The following is a 22,650-nucleotide window of genomic DNA, read 5'->3' as shown; positions in this document are numbered from 1 at the left end:
TTACATACCACACTCATCTCCCTATGGTCTGAGAAAAATATGATCACATCACCCCCAACCTGATGGGAATCCACTGGCTCCCCTTGCCAGTTTACACCATTTTCAAAACCAGGAGCACCATTTACAAAAGTCATCATGACCTCCACCTTGCTAATCTGAGGAAGAGGTGTGGCGCCGTGGCCAGGGCGACTGACTCCGGAATCTGGGGATCACGGTTCGATCTCCGGTGGCAGATTAGCCCAGCACCATGTGACTCTGGGCAATAGCTTGCTTAATCTTCCCGACGTTCCCCAGCGCCTAGAGACCTGGGTGATTGTTCGCGCTTTACAAATGTGGATTATTATAATTATTATAATCTAGCTGACAAGATCTCGGGTGGCTGTCGGCAGAGCGTCAGCGAGGACACCACCAGAAGGGAGAAAAAAAGGGTAAAAAAGAAAAAACAGGGGACTAGGTGCTATCTTTATTCGGTTTAAAACAAGTCAACCATAAAAGACAATGAAAACATACTAAAATCATTAAGACCACAGTTACAAATCAAGATCAATATAACAATAAACACACAATAATTCCATTTCAGGGTGCTGCTAAAAGCAATGCAGACGTGCAAACAACCTTTAGGACCATTAAATCAGTCTAAAATCATTGAATTTCTCACTTTATTGCACAATTTAGAAAGCGCGCCACAGGAAAACTAATTCTGAGATCAGTCAACATCTGCATATGCAACAAGGCATGCCAGGATCGGTTTCAAATAGCGTTTACGTACAGACAGAGAAAAAGGACATATAAGGACAATGTGCATTGTATCTTGAGCTGAGCAACCATCGCACTGGCAAGGAATATCAAGTTTATTGTTTGCCAAGCCCTTGGGGACACGTAACAAATGTTGTGTTGGGTGAAACCAGAAACGAGTGAGCAGGAAATACTGGTTGATAGACAGCCCATGGGTGAGATAAGGCTCCAATGAGAGCGAAGATATAAGATCTCACCGAAAACATAGTCAAAGCTCTAAATTCTCTAGCTTCAGATTTTAATGCCATCAATGCCTCCCTTACCTAAATATTGTTAGCCTTAGTTATAGTTTCTTGGTAGCTGAAAAGGTCAGAGCGTCCAAGTTTGTGAAACCACTCCTTGACATAATTGAGCCATGGGATTCTGCTGGCATAGTCAAGGTTTAGACAATCTTTGACAGTGACTGTATTGAGCTCAAGGTCCTTTTTGATCCAAACAGAAAACCACAGGGACAAAGGGTAAACCTGACTTAGATCAGAAACACAGCCAACGGCTAACTCTTCGTGGACATTAAAAGAAGACATGCAACGAGGTAGTAAAAGTAAACACTTAAAAAAAAAACGATTCTCCTTTGATTAGCGTTAGAAGACAAACCTTTTTAAGAAGTCTTGCAGTGGTTTTTGACTTTGCTTCTAAAATCGGCCAAAGGTGCATGCCTGCAATGTTGAAAATATATCAAGCTAAATATCTCACTATTGCAACATATGGCTCTGAGATCTCGGTGTACACAAATGTATTACCTAATTTATGCTCCTAAGATCTGAAGCAACATCCCTGTATCCACCAGAACCACCTCAACCCTAATATACTTCAGGAAAGTATCAAGATGCAGTAGCAGACTCAAACCAGCTACCTCACTGATCACCTGTTGACAGTATCCTTGTCTTTGCCCCTGTATATAATGTTCCTAGACTATTGACTAGGTTTGCGCTATACAAATACCACATGCATACATATTCAGGAGTCCACCTTTGAGACGGGTTTGTGGCAGTTCCTGACTATTTGTAATCCTTCAGCAGGAATGCTGGGCGAAGTTTGGAATCTCCTGTCAGGGGAGACTCGGAGAAAAGGCACAAAGACAGAAAGCCTTCCCGACTGAACCACCTCTTAATCTGTGGACGGTAATACTTTGTGGAAGAATAACGCAGGAAGGTTCCCCTACACTATAGGGGAACACCCTGTCTCCTAACCTCCACACTGTAGAGTCAGGCCAATTACTGAGGACTACAGAAAGAATTTGGAGAAGCCCTGCAATGCACAACCCTGTCTGGGGTGTTCTCCAACCCTCTATCTTAAGTTCTACTCCAGTACAGGGAATCCAAATGGATTCCTGTGTGGAACCAGCCACATGTACCACGCACACTCCACACACAAACTAGTGCACACGCATGGAGTGCACAGACATGTGTCTCATTCACGTCCCACAAGGACGGACGGAAGGACCTATTGCAGGGGACTGGCAGATCAATCTGTACTATACTAGCCAGATGTGCCGAAACATGTATTGGCTTTTTCTCTTAATCTAGAAACTCTGTAAATACTGTAAACATAATCAAAACAGAGAAATACAAACGAGTAATAAAGAATCTCCATCAAAACAATTAGCTACACCATTTATATTCTTTGAACGCCGCACATGAATAAGTAGGATAGTGTCGATTTTCCTGTGACCCGCAATAGCCTATGATCAATTTATACTGTAAAAGTGCTGACTTCTCTTTTGTCCACATCCTCTCCTTTGCTACATAGTTAGCATCCTCTCAAGAGAATAAGGTCTTAGCAATGCACAGGACTGTCGACGTACTGATTAATAGGATTTCTCTTACAGCAGGGCATTGAAGGCAAGTAGCAGGAGCCATGGGCCTTCTTCTATTTCAAGGATTATAATGGATTTCAGTCTAAGTTCTCTCCGGAGATTGTCAGGATAGTTGAACAAGCAACTCATCAACATGAGGGATGCATGTAAAGTTCCACCAATGTCCAGTGCCCATACTTGATAAGGATTTGGAAATTGGCACCAAGAGACTCTGGAGGGCCCGTGCATAATTTAATGTGCTTCTACAAACATACGGTTGGTAGTGCACAGATAACTCTCGAGTGGTATTCCACTGTCCTACACAATAGCATCAACTTTCTCGCACTTCTCACCTTATAAGTAGTTAGTCATGGGATGCACAATGGACGCTGCACAGTCTGTGTTTTGGAAAGCTCTTGCATGAAAGTCCATGAATGATACCCTCCAGAATCACTGCAATCGTGATAAAGGAAGCAATACTGACAATTTGTGGCTGGGTAGACCTCCTTTTATACCCGGGCAACCAAAATTGATCGCTAAATGCTGGGAGTTGTACTTCTCCCTTCAGATCTTGCATCAGGCATTACATGCTGCCATAGCACCATCTCCCCTCTCCAGCTAACACTGCTGCCATTGGGGGACCAGCAAGTACTTCTTTCTATAAGTGCATGGTTTATGTGCTTCCTTAGCCCCTATAGCCACAACTTGAGCTGAGCATGTAGCACTGCGGGTCCATTGGTTGGTGCGGTGGCCATGAGTTCATGGTTGAGGATGACAGCGCACTTGATACTATCTTCTCATCTAAGATCCTTGCACACTCTACGGTTGAGAGGGAAACAAGAGCAGAAATTAGCCACCAGACATGGAGTGTGGATATCGGATACGCGCTCCCAGAAATCTTCCTCTAGTCATAAGAATTTCAAGAAATGTGAAACCAAAAATATTCACAAACGCAAATGGGATTTCAAGTTTTTGGCTGTGTCATACTCTGGATCTGGGGGACTAGCCTGGGAGGCACATGAACTGAATTAATGATCATGGAAGATTAGAAATACAGTTTATAGCTGACTGAACTGATGTGGGTCTGAACTGTCCACCATACAAATGATGGATGGATCCTGTTGCATGGATGAAAGGTTAAATTCTTGGTGTAAAGCCACGAGTTGGCATGGAGATGGCAAACCTAGCCTGGAAATCATTCACAATCAGCAAATTTCTAGTAAGCCGATTTTGATATTGCTTTGTTGTCCCTAGAACACAAGCATCTTGGAAAAAGCTTGACAGAAGGCAAGATGCAGTGATCTTTGCCATCAAATCCTAAAAATACAAAATGCTAAATAGAGCAAAAATCTGTCTGAGGAATCTGTTCACGCCACTTGCAGTAGCAAATCTGAGGCATCTTGGCCTCTACAGAGTCTTACTTTGTTAAGCTTTCTTCCTCCTTGGATCCTGTACTGACTCAATATGCACTTTGGCCGCCTGAGGATCAGTTGTCTTGTTTTCGAATTAGTTGTTGACTGGGATAGATAGGGACCTAGTAAGTGGTTATCTGGTTTAAGATGACGTGACTGCTTCACGTTGTGCTTCTGCATCTGTAATTCACAGTGTTGTTTGTACCCATCTGGGAAGAGTTTGTTAAAGAACGGGTTAGAAGTTGGCGTCAGCAAAGTTTCGTTGATGAAGAGTATGTTTAAATTGTTGATTGCGGCTAGGTCTACCCTGTGTGCTGCATGTTTGATGGCTGATTCATAAACATGAGCAAGAGTGTATGTGGACAGTATAAGTGATTTATTGGTGAATCGTGGAAGGGGATGTGGCTGAAGTTGTATCGCACATCTGTGTATGTTGGTGGTAGTGTCGAAGGACGGCATGCACTATTGAGACGGAAAGGACAAATATACAGCGGATTACCTTAGTGGAGTGGTGCAATGATCCTGAGCTACCATCGTTTCCCAGCACTAACAGGCCAAACAGGAAGTCGTTCTTTAGCACTTTTTGCCCATTTCATGCAATGCTTATGCTAGGATCTGTTGGGCGAAGCAGGTAACTGTGCAACAAATAATTACATCTCTTCTCTAGGCTTTAGAGTAAGACGATGTTTGTTAAAACTTGGTTGGGCTGCGTTTGGGGATGAAGTTGCTTCCTCTCAATACCCTCTAACAGTCAACTCGTTTGGCTGCTGGATGGTCCCCAGGAGACGTGTGATGGTAAAAAAAAAACGTTACTAATGAGCCAATACCTGAATACAATAATTGGAAGTGGTAAAGTAATTTTTAGGAGTATGAAAGTATACCACCACAGCTAAAAGAGTCATCTTTATTGTATCAAAACAAAAAAAAGCGTTAAACACCTACTAAGAATGGGATTACAGAAGATGAAAAAATTGTATTAGACAAAAAAAACGGATATTTGCAGAGACAATATACTTCCCACTCTACCCTAGAACCCACCACAACCACCCCACCCTGTCTGTTCCAGAACTTTGATTAAAATGGTAAATGGACCTTGGCATTGTGGAAAGTAATGAATATTGGGAATATTTAAATAAGAACCGGTTTCAGCACGTATAGATTCTGAAACAAAAACAGCCTATATTATTAATTATTTGTTGTCGGTTTGTTTGATTCTCTGATTGATTTGCATAAGTGGGATAGATATGAACTTGGATTGAAAATAAACCTAATAAAAATAAAGTCTAATTTTGCATGGCGTGATGTTGCGACAACGAAAATCTTTTGCATTGACATCTCTATGCACCACTTTTAAATCATAAGACAATGGTTTATTTGATTTACAGTCTCGATGACGGTCATTCAATAAAGACATGGCAGCATGATTCCAATGCTTGGGACTGTGCACATGTTCATCAAGCAGCATCAACATCTGGTAACGGGATCTTCATTAACAAAGGTTGTTAGGGACATCTTTTCTTCTTGTGTGGATCACAGCTCCGATCACTCGATGGATTTAGGATTTTCTTGTTTAAGACCAGAACAAAGTGAATGCCGCCTCCATGGTGATGTGGAAGTGCCAAAGGTGCTATTGAATGTCTTTATTGTCACATCTGGAGGGGCGATGGACCAGCAGCGCTCACAGCGTTTTCACCCCCGGCAAAATGCACAACATCTCAAACAGGAGGTTGGCACCCATCAACGCAGTGTTACCTAGAATGACAAATCTCATATCACCATAAATGTTGTACATTTTTTTTAGGCTTGTTCACAGTGGTCTACAAACCTTAAATGCTAAAATATGCACAGATTAAACACAAACATTCTTTTGGCAGTGCTTTTCTTAATCCCCTCAAAAAAATTCCATTTTGCTTTGGTCTATGGCTTTTACCATCCTGGATATATTTTAGCTTCTTGGTTAGAGGATTAGCCTCATAAAAGATCAGCACTATTCTTGTAAGCACCTGGATACCCTATTGGGTGAGTAGCCACGCTTAGCCGTGCTTTATAAATCTTGATTGATTGATTTATTGATATTGTTCTTCTGACTGGAAGCACGAAGGACGTAGTGGGCCTTCTTGGGACTTGGTCCTGTTTTCGAAAAGCTTTCATAGATTCTCCAGTTATGTCATGTGACTTAGGTCAGAGCGCATTTCTCTTGGTCCTTGAACTCCCTTCTGCAGCCCCACTCTGTTTGAGCCGTTCACCTACCTTCATGTAAAAATGTAACTCCCTTGCCACTTCCTTCCTCCAGGACGTCCCAACCAATCAGTGTGGGCGTATACCACCTTCTGACCCTTCCCGTATCCGCTCACATGCAATCCACAGTTTCTGCACTCTCCCCTCACCCCTTGCCGTAACCGAAGTTCCCAGCCTCTTATTGTGGTCCTCAATCTCCTTCCTCATACCAAGTCCCTCAACACCCCTTCTGATTTGGTACTACACCGTTTTGCCATTTCTTTCCCTTAATCACCCCACTCTCACAATAACCTTCAAACCTGCTTTGCTCCTATTGGTCCTGCAAATTCACATGGCTTTAAGGGCCAGATGAATCATGCATTTTGCTACTCGCAAATGGGCTGATTCACAGAATTTCTGATGCAGCAAACCCAATTTTGCGATTCAGTAACCTGTTATCGAATTGCAAAATGGGTTTGCCATTCGCTATTTTGGAAGTGGTAGGTTTAGGGCGTCCCTTCGAAATAGTGAATCCTAACGGTATGCATGAATGTTTTGTGACCCGGAATGCGGTTGCAAAACATTCACATTTTACCACCTACTTCAAGTAGGTGGTAACCCATTCTCAGATGGGAAGGGGTCCCCAAGGGACCCGTTCCCCTTTGTGAATGTTTGTAAAATCCTTTTGTAAGAGCAGACAGTGGTCCCACGGACCACTGCCTGCTCTTAAAAAATGAAAAGAAAACTTTTCTTTTTTTTATAAAAAATTATTTCCTTGAAGGAAAACGGGCTGCACTTGGAAAAAAAAGAATTGCCTTATTTAAAAGCAATCACAGAGATGGTGGTCTGCTGAGCCCAGCAGGCCACCATCCCTGTGATTTTTGCGATTCCTAGGTGGTCGCAAATTGCGACCCACCTCATTGAGGTAGGTCATTTGCGATCCCCTAGGAATCGGTAAAAGTTTTAAAAACACTTTCATGCATTCAGTTTTGCTATTTCCTAATTGGGAAACGCAAAGATTCGCAATTTGGAAATCGCAAAACAGGGCCTTCATACATCTGGCCCTGAGTCATGTCTTGTGGACTGCATTTTATGCAACTTAAGGCTTCCTTGCAAAATGCCAAATTAGTTTAGGACGTCAGTCCTAAGTAACCACGGTTAGGCCGTTAGAGGACCAGGAACTCCCTCCCTGCCACCCACTCTAGTTGAAGTTGCACCAAAGGAACAAAGGAGACAAGAGAGCAGGAGCTGCTGAAGATCAGGAAGGCAAGGGTTTTTGGGCATCCTTGCTCAAATAGTTCGTCCCATTTTCCAGGGTTACCTTCCCTAGACCACCTGCTTTGCCACCCAAAACGTCGGAAATGACTGAGGCATTTAACAAAGCCAACGAGCATCCTCGCATCTTCGCATCTCACCACACTGCACCTCACCACCTCATGTCACATCGTTCAAAACTACATCACAGCCCACATGCTACTTTATATAAGAATGTAATAGACAGACATCCTTATAATGCATCACAACATTCCATCAAAACACCGCATCTCACAATACACTGTATCTTACTACATCACAATCCATCCAATGATACACATTACGACACTGCTTATGACCATTTCATGCTACAACAGCCCACATTATAGGACATTACACTATACAATACATTCCATCATTCCACACCGATCAGGCTAGACCACATCAATTAAAACACAATAAGGCATCGCGTAACTCCTCCATAATACTGAACATACCACACCATCTATAATCAACTTGTCCCATAACACAGAACACAAGCTAACACCACATCAAGCAGTCATAGCATACATCATTATACCATAAAGCCTGCCAATTGGATACAAAACCATTGCACTTCACACCATACAACATTTCTCTAAGGCCTGCCATACTGTACACCTCACTATATAGTTAAAGAAAACCTCGCTCAATGTCAATTGCATTCGCCACAAGGCCACCCCAACTGCCAGGGAGCCACGATCCCCGGCAGTGGCACGGCAGACTTGAGGCTGCAATATGCTTGGTGGTGCCGCTGCGGCATCGCAAAGCATACTACAAAATGACTCCACACCAACAGTTTCATGGCGGTGACCCCGCAATGAAACTGCTGGTGATAAGGAAACTAGGGGGGCCCTACAGGGCCTCCTGTTGCTTCGGTACACGGGGGCCATGCAGGGGGGCACATGGTGTGTCCCTCTGTCTGTATGCACCCCCAGCGTCAGGAAGGCATGGACATTACAGTCCATGCCATGCTGGAACGATCTGTGGATTGCCTACGGCGCTGCTTTACTAAGGCTCTCCTATGAGCCATTGAAAGGCAGCGCCGTGGGCTAGCCGCCGCATGACCGCCCGCCGGATCTTCAATTGTAATCCGGCAGGCGGTGTGCGGATGGCTTTTGCGGTCCTGGAGTGGTGCTGCAGCATGGCGGCCAGCTCCAGGACTGCCAAAGTCATAACCAGGCCCTTAGTGTTCACATTATTCAGTGTGCCTTCTAGAAACTTCCACTGAATGGAAATCTACTGAGACACTGACATTATATTGTGTTGGGGGTGGTTTAGCACTTTCTCAACTTTTGTAACTCCCAAAGTGAAACATGCTAAAAACGTGCTAATACTCAGAAGGATGGCTCAAGACTGGATCAGAACATATTTCCTTAGACGCAGTGCTGGTATATCCGCACTGATGAGAGGGGTGGCCTGTCTTGGACACCTGTCATGTTGCTACATTTTTTCATCCATTCAGAAAGCATTTCAGCCTAGAAAAAGAATTTAGTGGCAGATCTAGAGTTTGGTGGAAGATACTCCATCCATCAGGGTGGCAAAGGACATTGTGTTAGCCACTCTCACCGACTACCGCCTTCCAGGTCGACAGATTACGGCTAGCCCAGCAGTGATCTCTGTCCCTTGGCAGGAACTGTTGTCATGGTGGTTCCTCCCAAGGTGCAAAATAATTCTGTGGGTGGCTGCCATCGGTTTTGATGGCCTTTCACACTTTAACAAACGTTTAGTTTTTTAAACTGATAAACAAAAAAACAACTGACTCGCCCGCCCCACACTCGGAGTTTTTTCCCCTGTGTGTGTGTGTGGGGGGGGGGTCATTGTTTTGTTTTTGCGGGGTCTCACCACCAGGTTTTACCTTACAGTGACGCACAGTAAGAAAAGGAGGTCCAATTGTCCACCTTAAGTTAGATCGGACTCTGTCAGGCCCTTCCTCAATGGCCCCGACTCTGGGGGCAGTCGGAGGAAGCTTTGTGGCTACGGAGTCCGTGGAGGCTCCGTTGAGAGAAAGCTGGTGGTCACCGACCCATACTACATACAAATCAGCCCTTTACATACGAGGCACAGATTGGCTGAGCAGTGTTCCATCACATTACGGTTTAAGGAGCTATGACTGAGATCCCAGTCCTGTTCTGCTTGTGCAGGCAGCTTTTGGAGATGAAACACTTCCAAAATGAGTAAATTGTGATAAGATAATAGTCATTTGATGTTTATTGATGACGAATACTTCTCATAAATGTGTCACTTCCCTCCTGTCCTCCTCTCTCTGGTATGTGAGGCTCTGTTTTAGACACATTTTTCCAGGAGAGTTAGTCCCTGTGTTTTGTGGAACAGACAAACTGGAGGATAGTGACAATGCAGAGGCGTGCACATTTAAACCTCACACACGATGTCTAGTTAAATGCTTCTCAGCTCCATGGCTTGGAGCCTTTCTGTTGCTATTTTGCATCCCATGTGAGAGTTGTTGTGTTTTATTTGCCATGTCTTCATTTGATGATATTTCTCAATTTGGAATCAGCTGAAAATTAGGGAAGTAATTTGAAAGTTCAGTGAAACTTTATTTGGGAGTCGTCTATTTTTTCTACCAAGTACTTAATTTTGGATAAGTTGATCTTTGTCACTTATGTATGTTTAGTACACTGCTGTAAATACCTTTGATGGGGGTGAAGTATTATATAGATGGAGTGGAGTGTATGTGTGATTTGGACTTGTCCGTAAGCTTAGCAGGAACTGGGGGAACAGTGTACAATTTTAATGCGCACAGTGCAGTGAAGGGTGTTTTTGGTCAGATGATAGCATGTGTTTAGGTGAAGGTGGTGATACGTTTGTTGATGGCGCAATGAGTTTTTATTGGTGGTGTGCCTTCATATTCCTGGTTGAGATGATATGCTTGCTTAATGGGTGTGGATTGGTGTTTTCTAGGAAGGTTGATGCGTGTACCAGTGATTAGATTTTTCACCTATTTTTATATATATACTGTAATTTTAGTATCATATTTGGTGTGGCTATTAGCTGGATTAGAGGGCATTTTTGAAGGGATGCGGAGTGTATGTTTGGCACGGAGGCCCTAATGGAATAGCTGGAGTCCTTGGTGACGTGGGGTGGGGTGCTGCCAAAAAACACAGCAAAACAAGCAATGACATATTACCCTCAGCCACAGTTGCTGATACGTCAACCAGTGGCACTAGTACCATCTCGGTCGCGTCATGTGGTCTAAATCCTGACCAATGTGCATCAAGATGCAGATGAAGATGTAGAATATTTTGGAACTGAGATGGAACCCATGCTCTCTTTGACCTTTGCCAGCCACGGCAATCCGGCAATAGGAAGCCAAGCTAGCAGGATATCTGGCCTGGTGGTTTCTCCCAACTCTATACCAGCTCATTTTAGCAGTTAAATGTATTGATTTTGCTACCATACTGTTCTGTGCATAAAGTGGGAGGAGGTCTGGGGGAAGAGATGGTCCCGCTAGAAACTCCATGAGAGGCCTTGGTTCTTTTCTGCATACACAACAGGTGCACGAGTCACACTGAGTATGAGTGGGAGTGACTCTTGGCCTACTTATGTGGCAGGTATTTTAAGCACCATAAAATGAAAGTTGGATATGTGGGTGATGAGCTTGGGCTGGAGGAGTGGGTGGGATGTGTAACATTTTGGAAGGTTTGTTATGTGCTTGGGGTAGTATATATTTTTAGCAGGATTAAGTGTAGAGAGTGTGTTGTGTGTTTTTGCTAAAATATGGAGACGGTGTGACATTTGTTCTATGTAATATCTATTTGAGGTGGAGATTGTCTTCATTTTTATGGCGTGTGTATTTTTGGCAACTAATGTATAAATGTTGTGGGAGGTTGTGTGCATGTTTTGCGGGGATGGGAAGTGGTTAGACAAAGTTGTTTTAGGAACCTGTATTATTTGTGGATTTTTGGAGTTGGTAGCGTAATATTCTTGTTAGGGACTAATGTTCCTTTTAAGCTGCTAGGTTGGCAAGTTAGACAGCACTACATTATGCTTGTTACATATGTTGCCCTCATTTTAATCAGTGCAGGTTTTTACTGTATTTGAACAGAACGTTTTCTCAAAAATATTCCATATACTTGTTATTCAATTAATAGTGATTAATACACACTCCACTGTTTACAGATTGTTCATTTAATAGCCGCTTCTGCCTTATTTTGACGAGCGTCATTGCAACATAATGTACTGTTTTGTGCCACACACTTTCTTTTGTCTGCCGCATAACTTTTAAATAAATGCAGCCATATCCTGGGGTTTGTTTGGGGATACCAGGCTTTAGGGCTGGGAGCTTAGACAATGAATTGATCCCAGAGGTTACACAGATTTTATAGACTCCAGCATTGAACGGCCACGCTGTAAAGGACTCGGACTGAGGAGATACTTGTCAGTTTACACATTCAGGCAACCAGTCAGCATAGCTGCCCCCCAGAAAATAAAATATTAACAGTCACCTTGAGCGGCAACACTACGCCACCCAATGTACCTCATTTTGCCTTGTGTCTGACGTACCACTCAGCCGTTGCACAAATGCCCGTTGACAGGAGGCGGCAATAACAGCTGCCTCATTAATATGAATGACTCGTTGCGAACGTCTGCAAATACAAAGATGGGTACCTGCGAGGGACACTAGACCTCCGTCCCTACACCTGCATACATGCTGCCTGGTTATTTGAGAGGCAGACCCTGCCTCTTAAAGGGACATGGGTTGTTTTCAAAATTAAAAGTTGCTCTTCAAGGAATAGTATTTGGGAGCTGCCTCACTCATAGACAACATCCACTTTGGCTCCATTACCACACCCGTTCAAATCAGAGTAACTCATCCATGGCTTGTGAACGCATTTGAAGTCACAGATCTTTGACAAATTTCACGCCATTACAAGCCCCCTTTCATGTAGGCGCTGGGATTGATGGCAAAAGGCACCTTTGGAGTCAACTCTTTAGTCCATTGTGACTCACTGATTTCAATTTGGAAAGCTTGTGATTTTGAGAATCCCAGGTCCTGTGACGCCCACAACAGTTTCGCACATCAGGCAATCGACCAGCAAGCCCCAAACTAGACAGAGTGCAGACCATACTTTGGCTAACAGTGCTATCTGCTTCTAATATGACAGAGCTCCCTTTCTAAACCGGACCTAGAGAGAGGCATTTTTGGACTCACCTGAGGTATCATACATTGGTGCTACTTCCACAAGGTCACAGCCTACAACATTGAGCCCATGGCAGCCACGGATGATCTCCAGTCCCTAGAAAAGAAGAGGCAGGGCTTGTTAAACAATTCATGAACAGACTATATTTTGTCAAGACCTGGGCTTTTTGACAGTGCTGGACCGGTGTGAACTTTCTAACTCTCTCTCTAGCACATTCTCCGCAGGGTGTTCCTCTGGCACCATTTCCGGGACACTAACTAAAACTAGTCATATGACTGCCCTTCCATTCCATGGTAGCCTCTTTTTTCTGTGAGATGTCAGTAACTACCACCTGTGTGCACTGCAATAAGTTGCCACTTGAGGCGTCTCTCCTGCCCTGCCCCGGGATACCATCGAAAGTTCATCCATGCAACTGAAGCATTCATTTCCAAACAGACTCATGGTCCAAGTCACCTCTCTGAATACCATGTCCATCCACATCTCCATGGAAACGTACTAAATGTGTTGGAAATGGGAATATGAACAAAAAAAGGAGAACCTTTTGGGTATAAGTGTATTCCATTATTAATGGTATCTTATGGGATACCATTTTGCCAGAATATGCCCACCTAGCATTTATTAGTCCATTAATTTGTTCAACTGAAGCAAAGTGATCTGTTTGGTCACCATCTGCTATATTGACTGTTGTAAGACTGCTTTGCTCTATGGTTTCACGAAGCAAGTCAACAATTTACAATACTGTTAAAAGCTTCCCGTAACTATTTAGTGGTCACCTGGCTCAGTATGAACTTTCTTACCAGAGTTCTTGCATGGGGTAGTGTCAGGAACCCCACCAGCTCATAACAATCCCTGCTCTAGGAACACGTTATGTGTTACAGTAAGCCCATTATTAACAAGTATAGTGCAAGGCCTGCAATCTCTATGCTTCCAAGCCTGGAACAAGGGTTTTTTAGGGGGATCCCTCCTTACCTGGCTGGGTGTGAGGCCAGCGATCTCTGGAGTCCCCGTTCCAGGAGCGAATGCCGGGTCAAGTCCATCAATGTCAAAGCTGATGTAAACAGGCTTGTCTCCCATCTGTTTCCTCACTTCTCCCATAAGTGGAACCAATGACTTAAGCCAGCAGTCTTCAGCAGGAACTACTCGAAACCCCTGAAGAAAGTGAGGTATGCATTAGTACACCAAAAGACCCCTTGGAGTGCACTAGAGGAGAGATGGGAAACTGGGAAATTGAGCGAAAACACAGGCACCGAAGCAAGGGATTTAGAGAAAGGAGTCATGGATGAGGCAGGGAAAAAACTAGAGGACTTGAGTTGCAAAGAAGACTAACTTGATTGGGATTGAATCTGAGATGGTTTCTTATGGTTTAGAAATGGTATCTGTGTTACTCAAAAGTATTAACGGCTTATGTTACCTGGTCACGGCTGTATTTATAAGGATCTGGTGAATAGCATGAACCTCGGATTCCAATCTGCACTACTCTTTTACAGTCCAAGAGTCTCTCATCCACACAACGTCGGAAGGGTGTCCCATGGTAGATCTTCTCGCCGAGGGCTTTGTCTCCAGTATCCGTGTGAGCATCAACATGCACCAGTCCTACTGGACCATACCTTTAAGCATGAGAGAAGTCATATTAGCCTTAGGCGACACTACTTGTGTACAAGGTCATTGCATAAAACCACATAACATATATCCTCCAAGTAACATACAGTAGGCCACTGGAGAGAGCAGGAAGCTCCAGTTCAAACATTATCGATTTTGGCCACCATCTGAGACCACAACATAATAGGTTACAAGGGCACATATATTTCATATAGAATTTGGTATATAACCGCTTAGCGCAAACTAAGGTGGCACCGTTTAATATAAGTTCAATAGGCTTTCATCAAGCATAGAAATTACCTTTCAGATGAACTAATTCATCAATAAGAAACCCTTCCTATTATAGTATACAAGCTAAATACCATACAGAATCAATGCAAAGTTAAAAAGCTATTAAAAATGTAAACATTTTACAACACACAACTTCATTTAGCAGGTGTTTAGAAATGGGGTTTCTGGTTGGCTAGGGTATACACCTAAGCCAGGCAGAACCCGCCACTCTAGTCAGGGCAAGGGAGTTACACGCTGAAGATAACCCCTTCTCACCCCCTTGGTAGCTTGGCAGAGCAGTCAGGCTTATCCCAGAGGCAATGTGTAAAGTATTTGCGCAACACATTCACACCACAGCGACACACTAGGCACACCACAAAAGAAACTCCACACAAGGTTATATATAAATAGCCTTTGTATTATCCATAAAACACATTAGCAAACCATCATATATATACACTGTGCCAGAATTTACAGGGATTACATAAATCATCAGGCCAATTGGGCCCCTGTCATAATCATTACATCAGAGTATAACATAAATTACTCCCTTTGCAGTATATACTGCAATGTAGCCCCACAGCCTAATCAGGGCCTGAACATGCCTGCCCGAATACCTTCCGGAGAACCAACTGGCCCCCAACACATGTAGGGCACCAAAGTACCGGCACCTTTACTCCAACTCTGCAGGTGCAGCCAGGACATGTGTGGCAACTCTGAATCCGGGCCCCCTACTGGGCTGGCCCCGTGATGTCACTCCAAAATGTCCACAACATCCAGTCAGCGCGCAGCTGCCCGTGACCATGCGGTGCAGCTGCAGCGATATAAAAAAAAGATGTGTGAATTACGTCGGTGCTACGAAAGCACCTGAGCGAGGTCATCCAATGGCCCCTCGGGGTCGGGAAACAACAGTACTGCCCGCTTCCGTGAAAGGGGCACTCCTGTCCCCAAGGCACTCATACGCTTTCACTGTGGCGGTTTCACGGGTCCCATGAGGTTCTGGTGTCTGCACCACGCCTCCACCGGCTGGACTTCAAGCGGAGTCCCCACCGGTCCCGCCTTCTCGCTGAGAATTCCCTTCTGGCCAATGACACGGCGGTTCTTGCTCTTGCCGGCTCCGCCCATGATCAGGCTCCTTCGGCACGGCACAGCAGCGGCGGGACATGGAGCGAAGGTCTCCGTTGGCTTTATCTCCCCCGCCCAGCCTTCTGAGACGCGGTCCTGCTTGGCCCTGCCTACAACCAGGCTCGGTCAAGCAGCTGTTTCCACCTGCCTGACTTCCGGCAGCTAGGTTGCTGGGCAACGCTCTAGGTTCCTTCGGCGCTTGCTCAGTTGACGAGCGCCGCGTTTGGCTTCCGTGAACGGCTTTGACCTCGGGCTACAAAACACAACGTTCATCACACACTGTCGCAAACAAGAGCACCTCTCCATGCTCTTCGTGTCAACCCACGGAAGAAGAAGGGGGAAAATTCTCCCGTCTCTGAACATCGCTCCACATGTACTTCGCCAGGGCAATTAGGAACATAAAGAGCTCAGCCTGTCTCCCTCTGGAAGAGACAAACAGGGAGCAGGCAGCGCTTTTCTTCCAGGCATCCACAAGGCAGAGCTGGGCACAGGCATGCAGGCACGCAGGGCCTCCCAGGAGAGGGCAGGCCCTCAAGCCACCAAGCAGGCAGCCGCTGAGTCCCACAGCGGTTCCTCCTGGCAGAGTGCTCTTCAGATCCAGTTCCCAAGTAAATACAGTTCAGCAGACATGGGGTCACAGCCCCATTACTTATAGTCCTTCAGTCTTTGTTCTCCCCCTGACACAGTTCAAAGTCCAAACCAGTTCCAGGGGCACTTTGTAAGTGCACAACAACCTCCATTGTCAGTGTAAGCCCTGTCCCCAGACACACCACAGGGGAGCAGAGCCATCATTGTGGAAGGCAGGTACAGCCCTATTCATGTAAAGGTGCTACTCCTCCCACCACTCCAAATGCAGGCCAGGCCTATTCAGCCTAGTGCTGACTCACCCAGACTCTCTGGAGCCACTGTACCTCCTCAGCCCCTGTCACTCCAAAGCTAGACAGTCAAAACACATCCGAGCAGAGGACCAAAGACACATAGCAAACAGAAATGCCTACTTCTAAAAGTGGCATTTCTAAAATAGTATTAATAAATCCGCAAACACCACTATGTAGCATTTACCACCACTATTCCAAACATACCAAACGTGATCACTCTACCCCTCTCATGTCGCAAATTACCACTGAAGCATATATCAGGGAATCCCCAATGCATCCCTATGAGAGGGCAGCCTCACAGCGGTGGGAAACCAAATACCTTGTTTGTCACTACCAGGACATGCCACACAGTTAAGGCACATGTCCTACAGTTTACCTACACCTCACCCTGCCCATAGGGCTAGCTAGGGCCTGCCTTAGGCGTGACTGATATGTAGTGAAAGGGGAGTCACAGATGTGGCAACCACTTTATGTGCCACGTCACAGCGGCAGTAAACTGCACACACAGCCCTGCAGTGGCAGAGGGCAGAGGCCTGAGACAGGTTTGAAAGGCCACTTTGGTGGGTGGCGAAAGCAGAGCTGCAAGCTCACCAGTAGCATTTAATTTACTGGCCCTGGGTATATGAGATACCACTGTACAAGGGACTGGCAGGTACATTAAATATGCCAAACAGGTGTAGACCAATCTTACAAAGTTTACCATAGAGAGCACATGCACTTTAGCACTGATCAGCAGTGATAAAGTGCCCAGAGTCATAAAACCACCAACAACAGGTCAGGAAAAATACAGGAGGAAGGCAAAAAGTTCTGGGATGACCCTGCAAAAAGGGCCAAGTCCAACAGGGTTATATAAAATAATTCATTACGTATAAATATTGGTTTTAATAACTTTATTCGCGGTAGGTGTAATGCTGGCCAGAAAAAAATGACGTGGTTAAAATCCTGGATTCCCTGTAAGCATAAAGGGCATGGTCTTTCATTTCTATTAATTTTATACCAAGCTCCCTGATTGGCAACAAAAGACCTGTAAATATTACCTGCCTTGGGCTGTAATGTACTGACCCGTGAACACTGGGTATCTTAGGCACTGAAAGGGAGAATGGCTGTCACTGACAACCAAACAGGAGAATTGAGAGCACTTTGTGACTTAGTTGAGAGAAAGGGACCCAGGCTCAGATTGCCTTTGGTTTTTTTAAGCCATTTATAAAATGTTTATTAATAGTCGTTTGCTGCTGGGAACCAGTAAAGCCCTATATCCTCTAGGACCGCAATTATAAAATAGATGCGTGTGGACCCCAAGTTATTTAGAGTGAAATCTCAATATTTTAAAACAAAGATATCTGGTAGCACATAATACAGAGGTTCTTGTTCAACTGATGCACACATTTTATTCTTGATTGTGGGATGACACCTTTGAGGATCTGGATAGGGTTCAGCCACAAAGTGTTCCAACCATGCTGCTGGTTGACCTAGGGCTGTCTAATGGCTTGTCCTATTGTGAATCCTTTCCATTCTGAGACAGTAGAACTGTGCCCTATTACTACGCGATCAGGACTGCAAAGATCTTCTGGTGTTATGTACCTCTGCAGGCCACCAGAGCACAGTGTTAGACCTCAGGACCTTTCTAGCTTTGGCCCCCAATGAAAAGCCCTTGAGCACTAGCTACACTAGCCCACAAGACACACACTGGTATTATGCCTACTGCTGTGCAGCAAAAAGAGACCCATGGACACTGGTTATCCATGTCCTGCAAAGAAATACGGGAACATTGGCAATCATTGCTCTGTAGAAACCCAGATTTGAGACTGCTAGCTACCAAAGAGTGGGATAAGCACTAGGCAGGGAGGTCCCTCAAGGAGATGCGCAGTAACAATGTATATATCCTGTCCGTCATAAGTGATCCACCAGGTAGAGACCTAAGAACAACCGCTACTGCGATCTGCAGAAATTTCATCGTAGGGCATACTCGCTCTCAACGTCGGTGTTTACCCCGAGGTGATTTCTGCTTTTTTTTTTTACCTATATGGGTGCCCTGCTGTACCCTCACTCCCCTTCGCACCTTACCCACAGGCAGTTTGATACCTAGAATTACAGTGCTGTTGAATTGGGTGCTGCTGTGCAGGCTGCGAAATGTCCCTTGACAAGAATGACGCAGCACAAAACCTGTATACATGGTTCTGCTTGGCAAGAAAGTGAGATCCATGAATACTGCACTGTGAAACAAAAGCAGGAAAATCTTGCACCTCCCACCCCCCAATTAGACAGAATGAGACATTGACTCTCACAGTCCACCAAAAGGGACCACAGAACACATTAGGACTGGTCACTATAAAAGTGTCCCCTTACCACCTCTGCCTACAAAATAGGAACTCTGGAACATTGGACTACGACTAGTCCAATAGGAAGACCTGCCCCGAAAAGTGAGACCCAGAAATACTAAAAAAAGTTTTATGAAAACATGCGTTGCCCTGGCCATCTGTTAGACTCCTGAACATGCAGGACCACTGTCCACCATAAGTGATCCTATGATGAGTACGATAGGAAGCCATCAGACGAATCCAGAGCACTAATTACCACTGGCCACAATCAAGCAAAGCCAGACCACAGCAATCCAGAACACTGACTACCTCTAGGTACCACCATCAAGAGAATCCCCAACACTGACCACCACTAGCCACTCAAAAGACACCAGAACATTATTTATAACTGACCGCCATAAGTGAATCAAAAACATAGGCGGCCACCGGCCAGCTGCATGAAAATCCAGAGCACCAACAACCACTGGCATTGAAAAGGAACTTCACCACAATTAGCAACCGTGAATGGGCATGGGACCGCAGACCACCACTGACCACCGTGAATAAAATCCATAATTCTGAAGACAAATGGCCACAATCTAGAACATCCAGAATACTTACTGAAACTAACCACCAAAGATGGAGATCATAGCTCTGACTGGCCACTGAATAGAGGATTGTCTGTCAAAACTTCAAAGTTTTTACATTGACTTACAGAAATACTTTACCCAAAATATAGACAAGCACGATAATGTCAAGGTAAGAACGCATAGGTAGGAATACATTTACTATTCTTAACTCCACAGCTGCTTACCTTGAAGATTTTTATATTGTCATGGTAAGTAAATGTGGAGTTAAGAACAATAAATCTATACTTATTTATACATTCTTACCAAGACAAAATAGTGGTACTTGATATTATGGATTCAATGTTGTCGTTGAGCTCATTGCCCGCTTGGGCTGTTTTGCATTTATTTACGTATGGTGGCATTGGTTTTTCCATTTTTCTTACTTGTGAGGAATGGGAGTTCCAGATAGGGAAAATGTGTGACCATCACCCTGCCCTAAAGGCGGGGTGAGCACCACTGATAACTGGTGCCCAGTGGCAGACATGCTGCCAGGTTAGAAATCTATGCCAGCTGAGGCTCAGCCAGTGTTAACCTAATATACTTCCTTTAACACCAAATACAGGAGAGGAACTGCAAGTTTGTCAGGCATGAGCATGACTGAGTATCCCTCTAAATCTTACTGAGCTGTTGACCAGCGTCTTGACTTAATATTCTTTTTAGGACCTAATGAATATAAATGCCCACCGTATTCAAGCGGAACCAAGAAAAATAATACTTACTTTTCTGCAACAGCTTGCAGTATGGGATATGTAATGGTGTGATCGCCACCTGCACAAGAGAAAGAGAGTTCATTAGGGAGGGATACTGCTTGCCTGCCTTCAATATTTGGATGACTTCTAATTATTTTTAGCTAAATTCTAGTAAAACATTACTTCTCTTGTTTTCTGTTCAGTCTTGTTCTTTTTTCCCTTTCACCTCTTTATTCTTATATCTGTGAGCCTAGAATCTCGTAAAAGTGTTTGTCTTTCTTTACTCATATTTTCTCTGTCTTCTGTACTTCTCTTCATCAGTTATTCCATTTACTAAAATGGCCCTATCTCTCCAAACGTTTGGCCCTTTACTCATATACTGTTGGCATGATCATTCCTGATCTGAGAGGTGTCAACATTGGGAACAGGAGAACACTTAAGGCTTATTACAATGTTGGTGGATTTTGTGGATTGGGAACTGCCCAACCTTAGGTCGATGGTTCCGACTGCATTATTTGGATGCAGCCACCCATAGGGCGGTCATAAACATAAATCTTTTAATGGAAGCTTGTGCGGCAGGCAGAAAAGTCCGACAGCACAAGCTTCCATTGAAAAATGTATGTTTTCAAACATCCCTGCACTGTGTGGCAGGCAACGAGACGTGCAGGGATGTTTAGTGGGGCAACACAGGTGCCCCCAGGCCCCATTGCAGAGGGCCAGGAGGGAAGGAGGCACTGCTAGGGGCCCTCAATGTCACTTTCCAACAGCCTTTTCATGTCGGAAAGGCCGACATCTAATGTCTATTGGAAACAAACATCATAATCCTAAAGGCGGTGCGTAGTCATAAAGGGCTGCTTGAGCCCACCGGAAAGTGTGGACCGGTCCCTCCGCCTGCTGTCTTCAACTACACGCATTGTAATGCGTCTGTCGGACCGCAGCAGCAGATGGCAGTCAGACTGCAACCGAAGAGCCGTCAGTTACATTCCGACCACCATTGTAATTGGCCTCTTAAATTATTAGGAGTCTTAAGAGTTTGCCATGTTGAGGAAGACAAAAATAGAAACAGGAAGACTTCCATTGACAATCTTTCACATGCATTGCCCTCTAAATCGCTGTCAGACATTCACTACTGTCTCCAGAAATAGTGTGTCAGCCTTATGCAGATAGCTAATTGCATGGCATCTCCAGTAACCCTGCATAAAGTCTTGCAAGGCTCTGTAGCAGCTGATCCTGGTACATCTTCCTGTTACCACTGACCCAGAAGTAATGGCAAGGCCAGGCCTCTTCTCCCGGGCCTGTATGACTCAAAGATTTTGACAAATATTGCTGTTGTTATCGTAAAAACTGGAACCAGGTTGTGCCGCAAACTCACTGATTTGCTAAGTAACTCCTCTTTATGCTGGCACATCCTGGGGGTAGCCTTGTCAAACTGTAAAGACTCACCCATGAAAGACATTGTGGGGTGTAGAATGATCAGGTGCGCCACCACATTTAGCACTCACAATAAATGTAATGTCTGAGGCATGTTATTCTTTTTGCGGAAAGGAACATTGGCGGTTTCAGTTTGAGGGCGCCAGGGCTTCGCCCCCTCTACGTTCACGGTCAAAAAGAAAGCAATGATAAAACTGCTTCTTTAAAAAAAAGTTTGTATACACAGTTGCTTAAACTGGGGGTGCTGTACACTGCCACTTACGTTGCTTGTGTTGACCGCGCTTTCCCTAAACTTGCTCCCCTGGGCAGGCCCAATATCTAGAGTGTTTGCCGGGCTGACAATTTCACAGCCCTGAGGCCTGCGAGGTCATCAGTTCGGCAAATACATAGCAACAAGGACCAGTCGCCACCCCCTGATGATGTGGGAGTAAAGTTAGCTCTGGACGTTTCAAACTCAAGTCCTGTAGCCCCAAGCCTCCACATCAATCAGAGAGTGGATAGCATTCTCATCGCACCCTTTCCCAACTTGTCACAGGGTGGGGTGGAGTATGGCCCACGAGGATGCAGATGGGAAGTAAAGAAATCGAGTCTGCGCAGTTTTTTATCAGGACATTTGTGAGACTCACTGCGCAGACTCAACTTGGAGTGTATGCTTCCCGCGCTTGAGTTAATGCTGGACACCATTTTACCTCCTGTGTGTGTTCAGGCAGACTTGCTGCCAGCTAGCAGACTTGTGACAAAGCTGGAGGTGCGAAGTTCAAGGTGTTGTGCGCTGAAGGCTTGTGTGTCTATGTGAAGGAGTCTGCGAGTCCTCACCTGGCTTGAAGCTTCCCTCCAGTTCACCAGGTGAGGTAAAAAAAAATGCCAGCTGGACTCAGCCCATTTGGTTAGTTGTAATTGGAGGCCCGTTAAATATTAATGGATTCCTGTTTAGTTGCTTGCTTGCTTGATTGATTGATTAATTATGGCCTTCATGCTGTTGGAAGGGTTTTGCAAGACAGCAGCTCTCTTTTTATTGGACAATGTTCGACGTTTGACGAGTTCCTTTGTTGGACTCT

General features: G+C 44.8%; 1 protein-coding gene across 1 annotated transcript in view; it reads right to left on the bottom strand.

The window, feature by feature from the left end:
• Positions 1-450: 450 nt before the first annotated feature.
• Positions 451-22,650, bottom strand: part of AGMAT (agmatinase (putative)) — a 101,965-nt gene continuing 79,765 nt past the window's right edge. The window contains exons 3-7 of the mRNA XM_085604143.1: positions 20,192-20,240; positions 14,086-14,281; positions 13,644-13,823; positions 12,686-12,770; positions 451-5,754 (exon numbers count right to left, since the gene is read on the bottom strand). Of these exons, the coding sequence (XP_085460269.1) occupies positions 5,681-5,754; positions 12,686-12,770; positions 13,644-13,823; positions 14,086-14,281; positions 20,192-20,240 (584 nt within the window). The 3' untranslated portion in view covers positions 451-5,680. The remainder of the gene's footprint in view (positions 5,755-12,685; positions 12,771-13,643; positions 13,824-14,085; positions 14,282-20,191; positions 20,241-22,650) is intronic.

The sequence above is a fragment of the Triturus cristatus genome, chromosome 1_2 (assembly GCF_964204655.1).
Source record: "Triturus cristatus chromosome 1_2, aTriCri1.1, whole genome shotgun sequence".
Classification (NCBI taxonomy): domain Eukaryota; kingdom Metazoa; phylum Chordata; class Amphibia; order Caudata; family Salamandridae; genus Triturus; species Triturus cristatus.
This window is presented reverse-complemented; position numbering and strand designations above follow the sequence as displayed.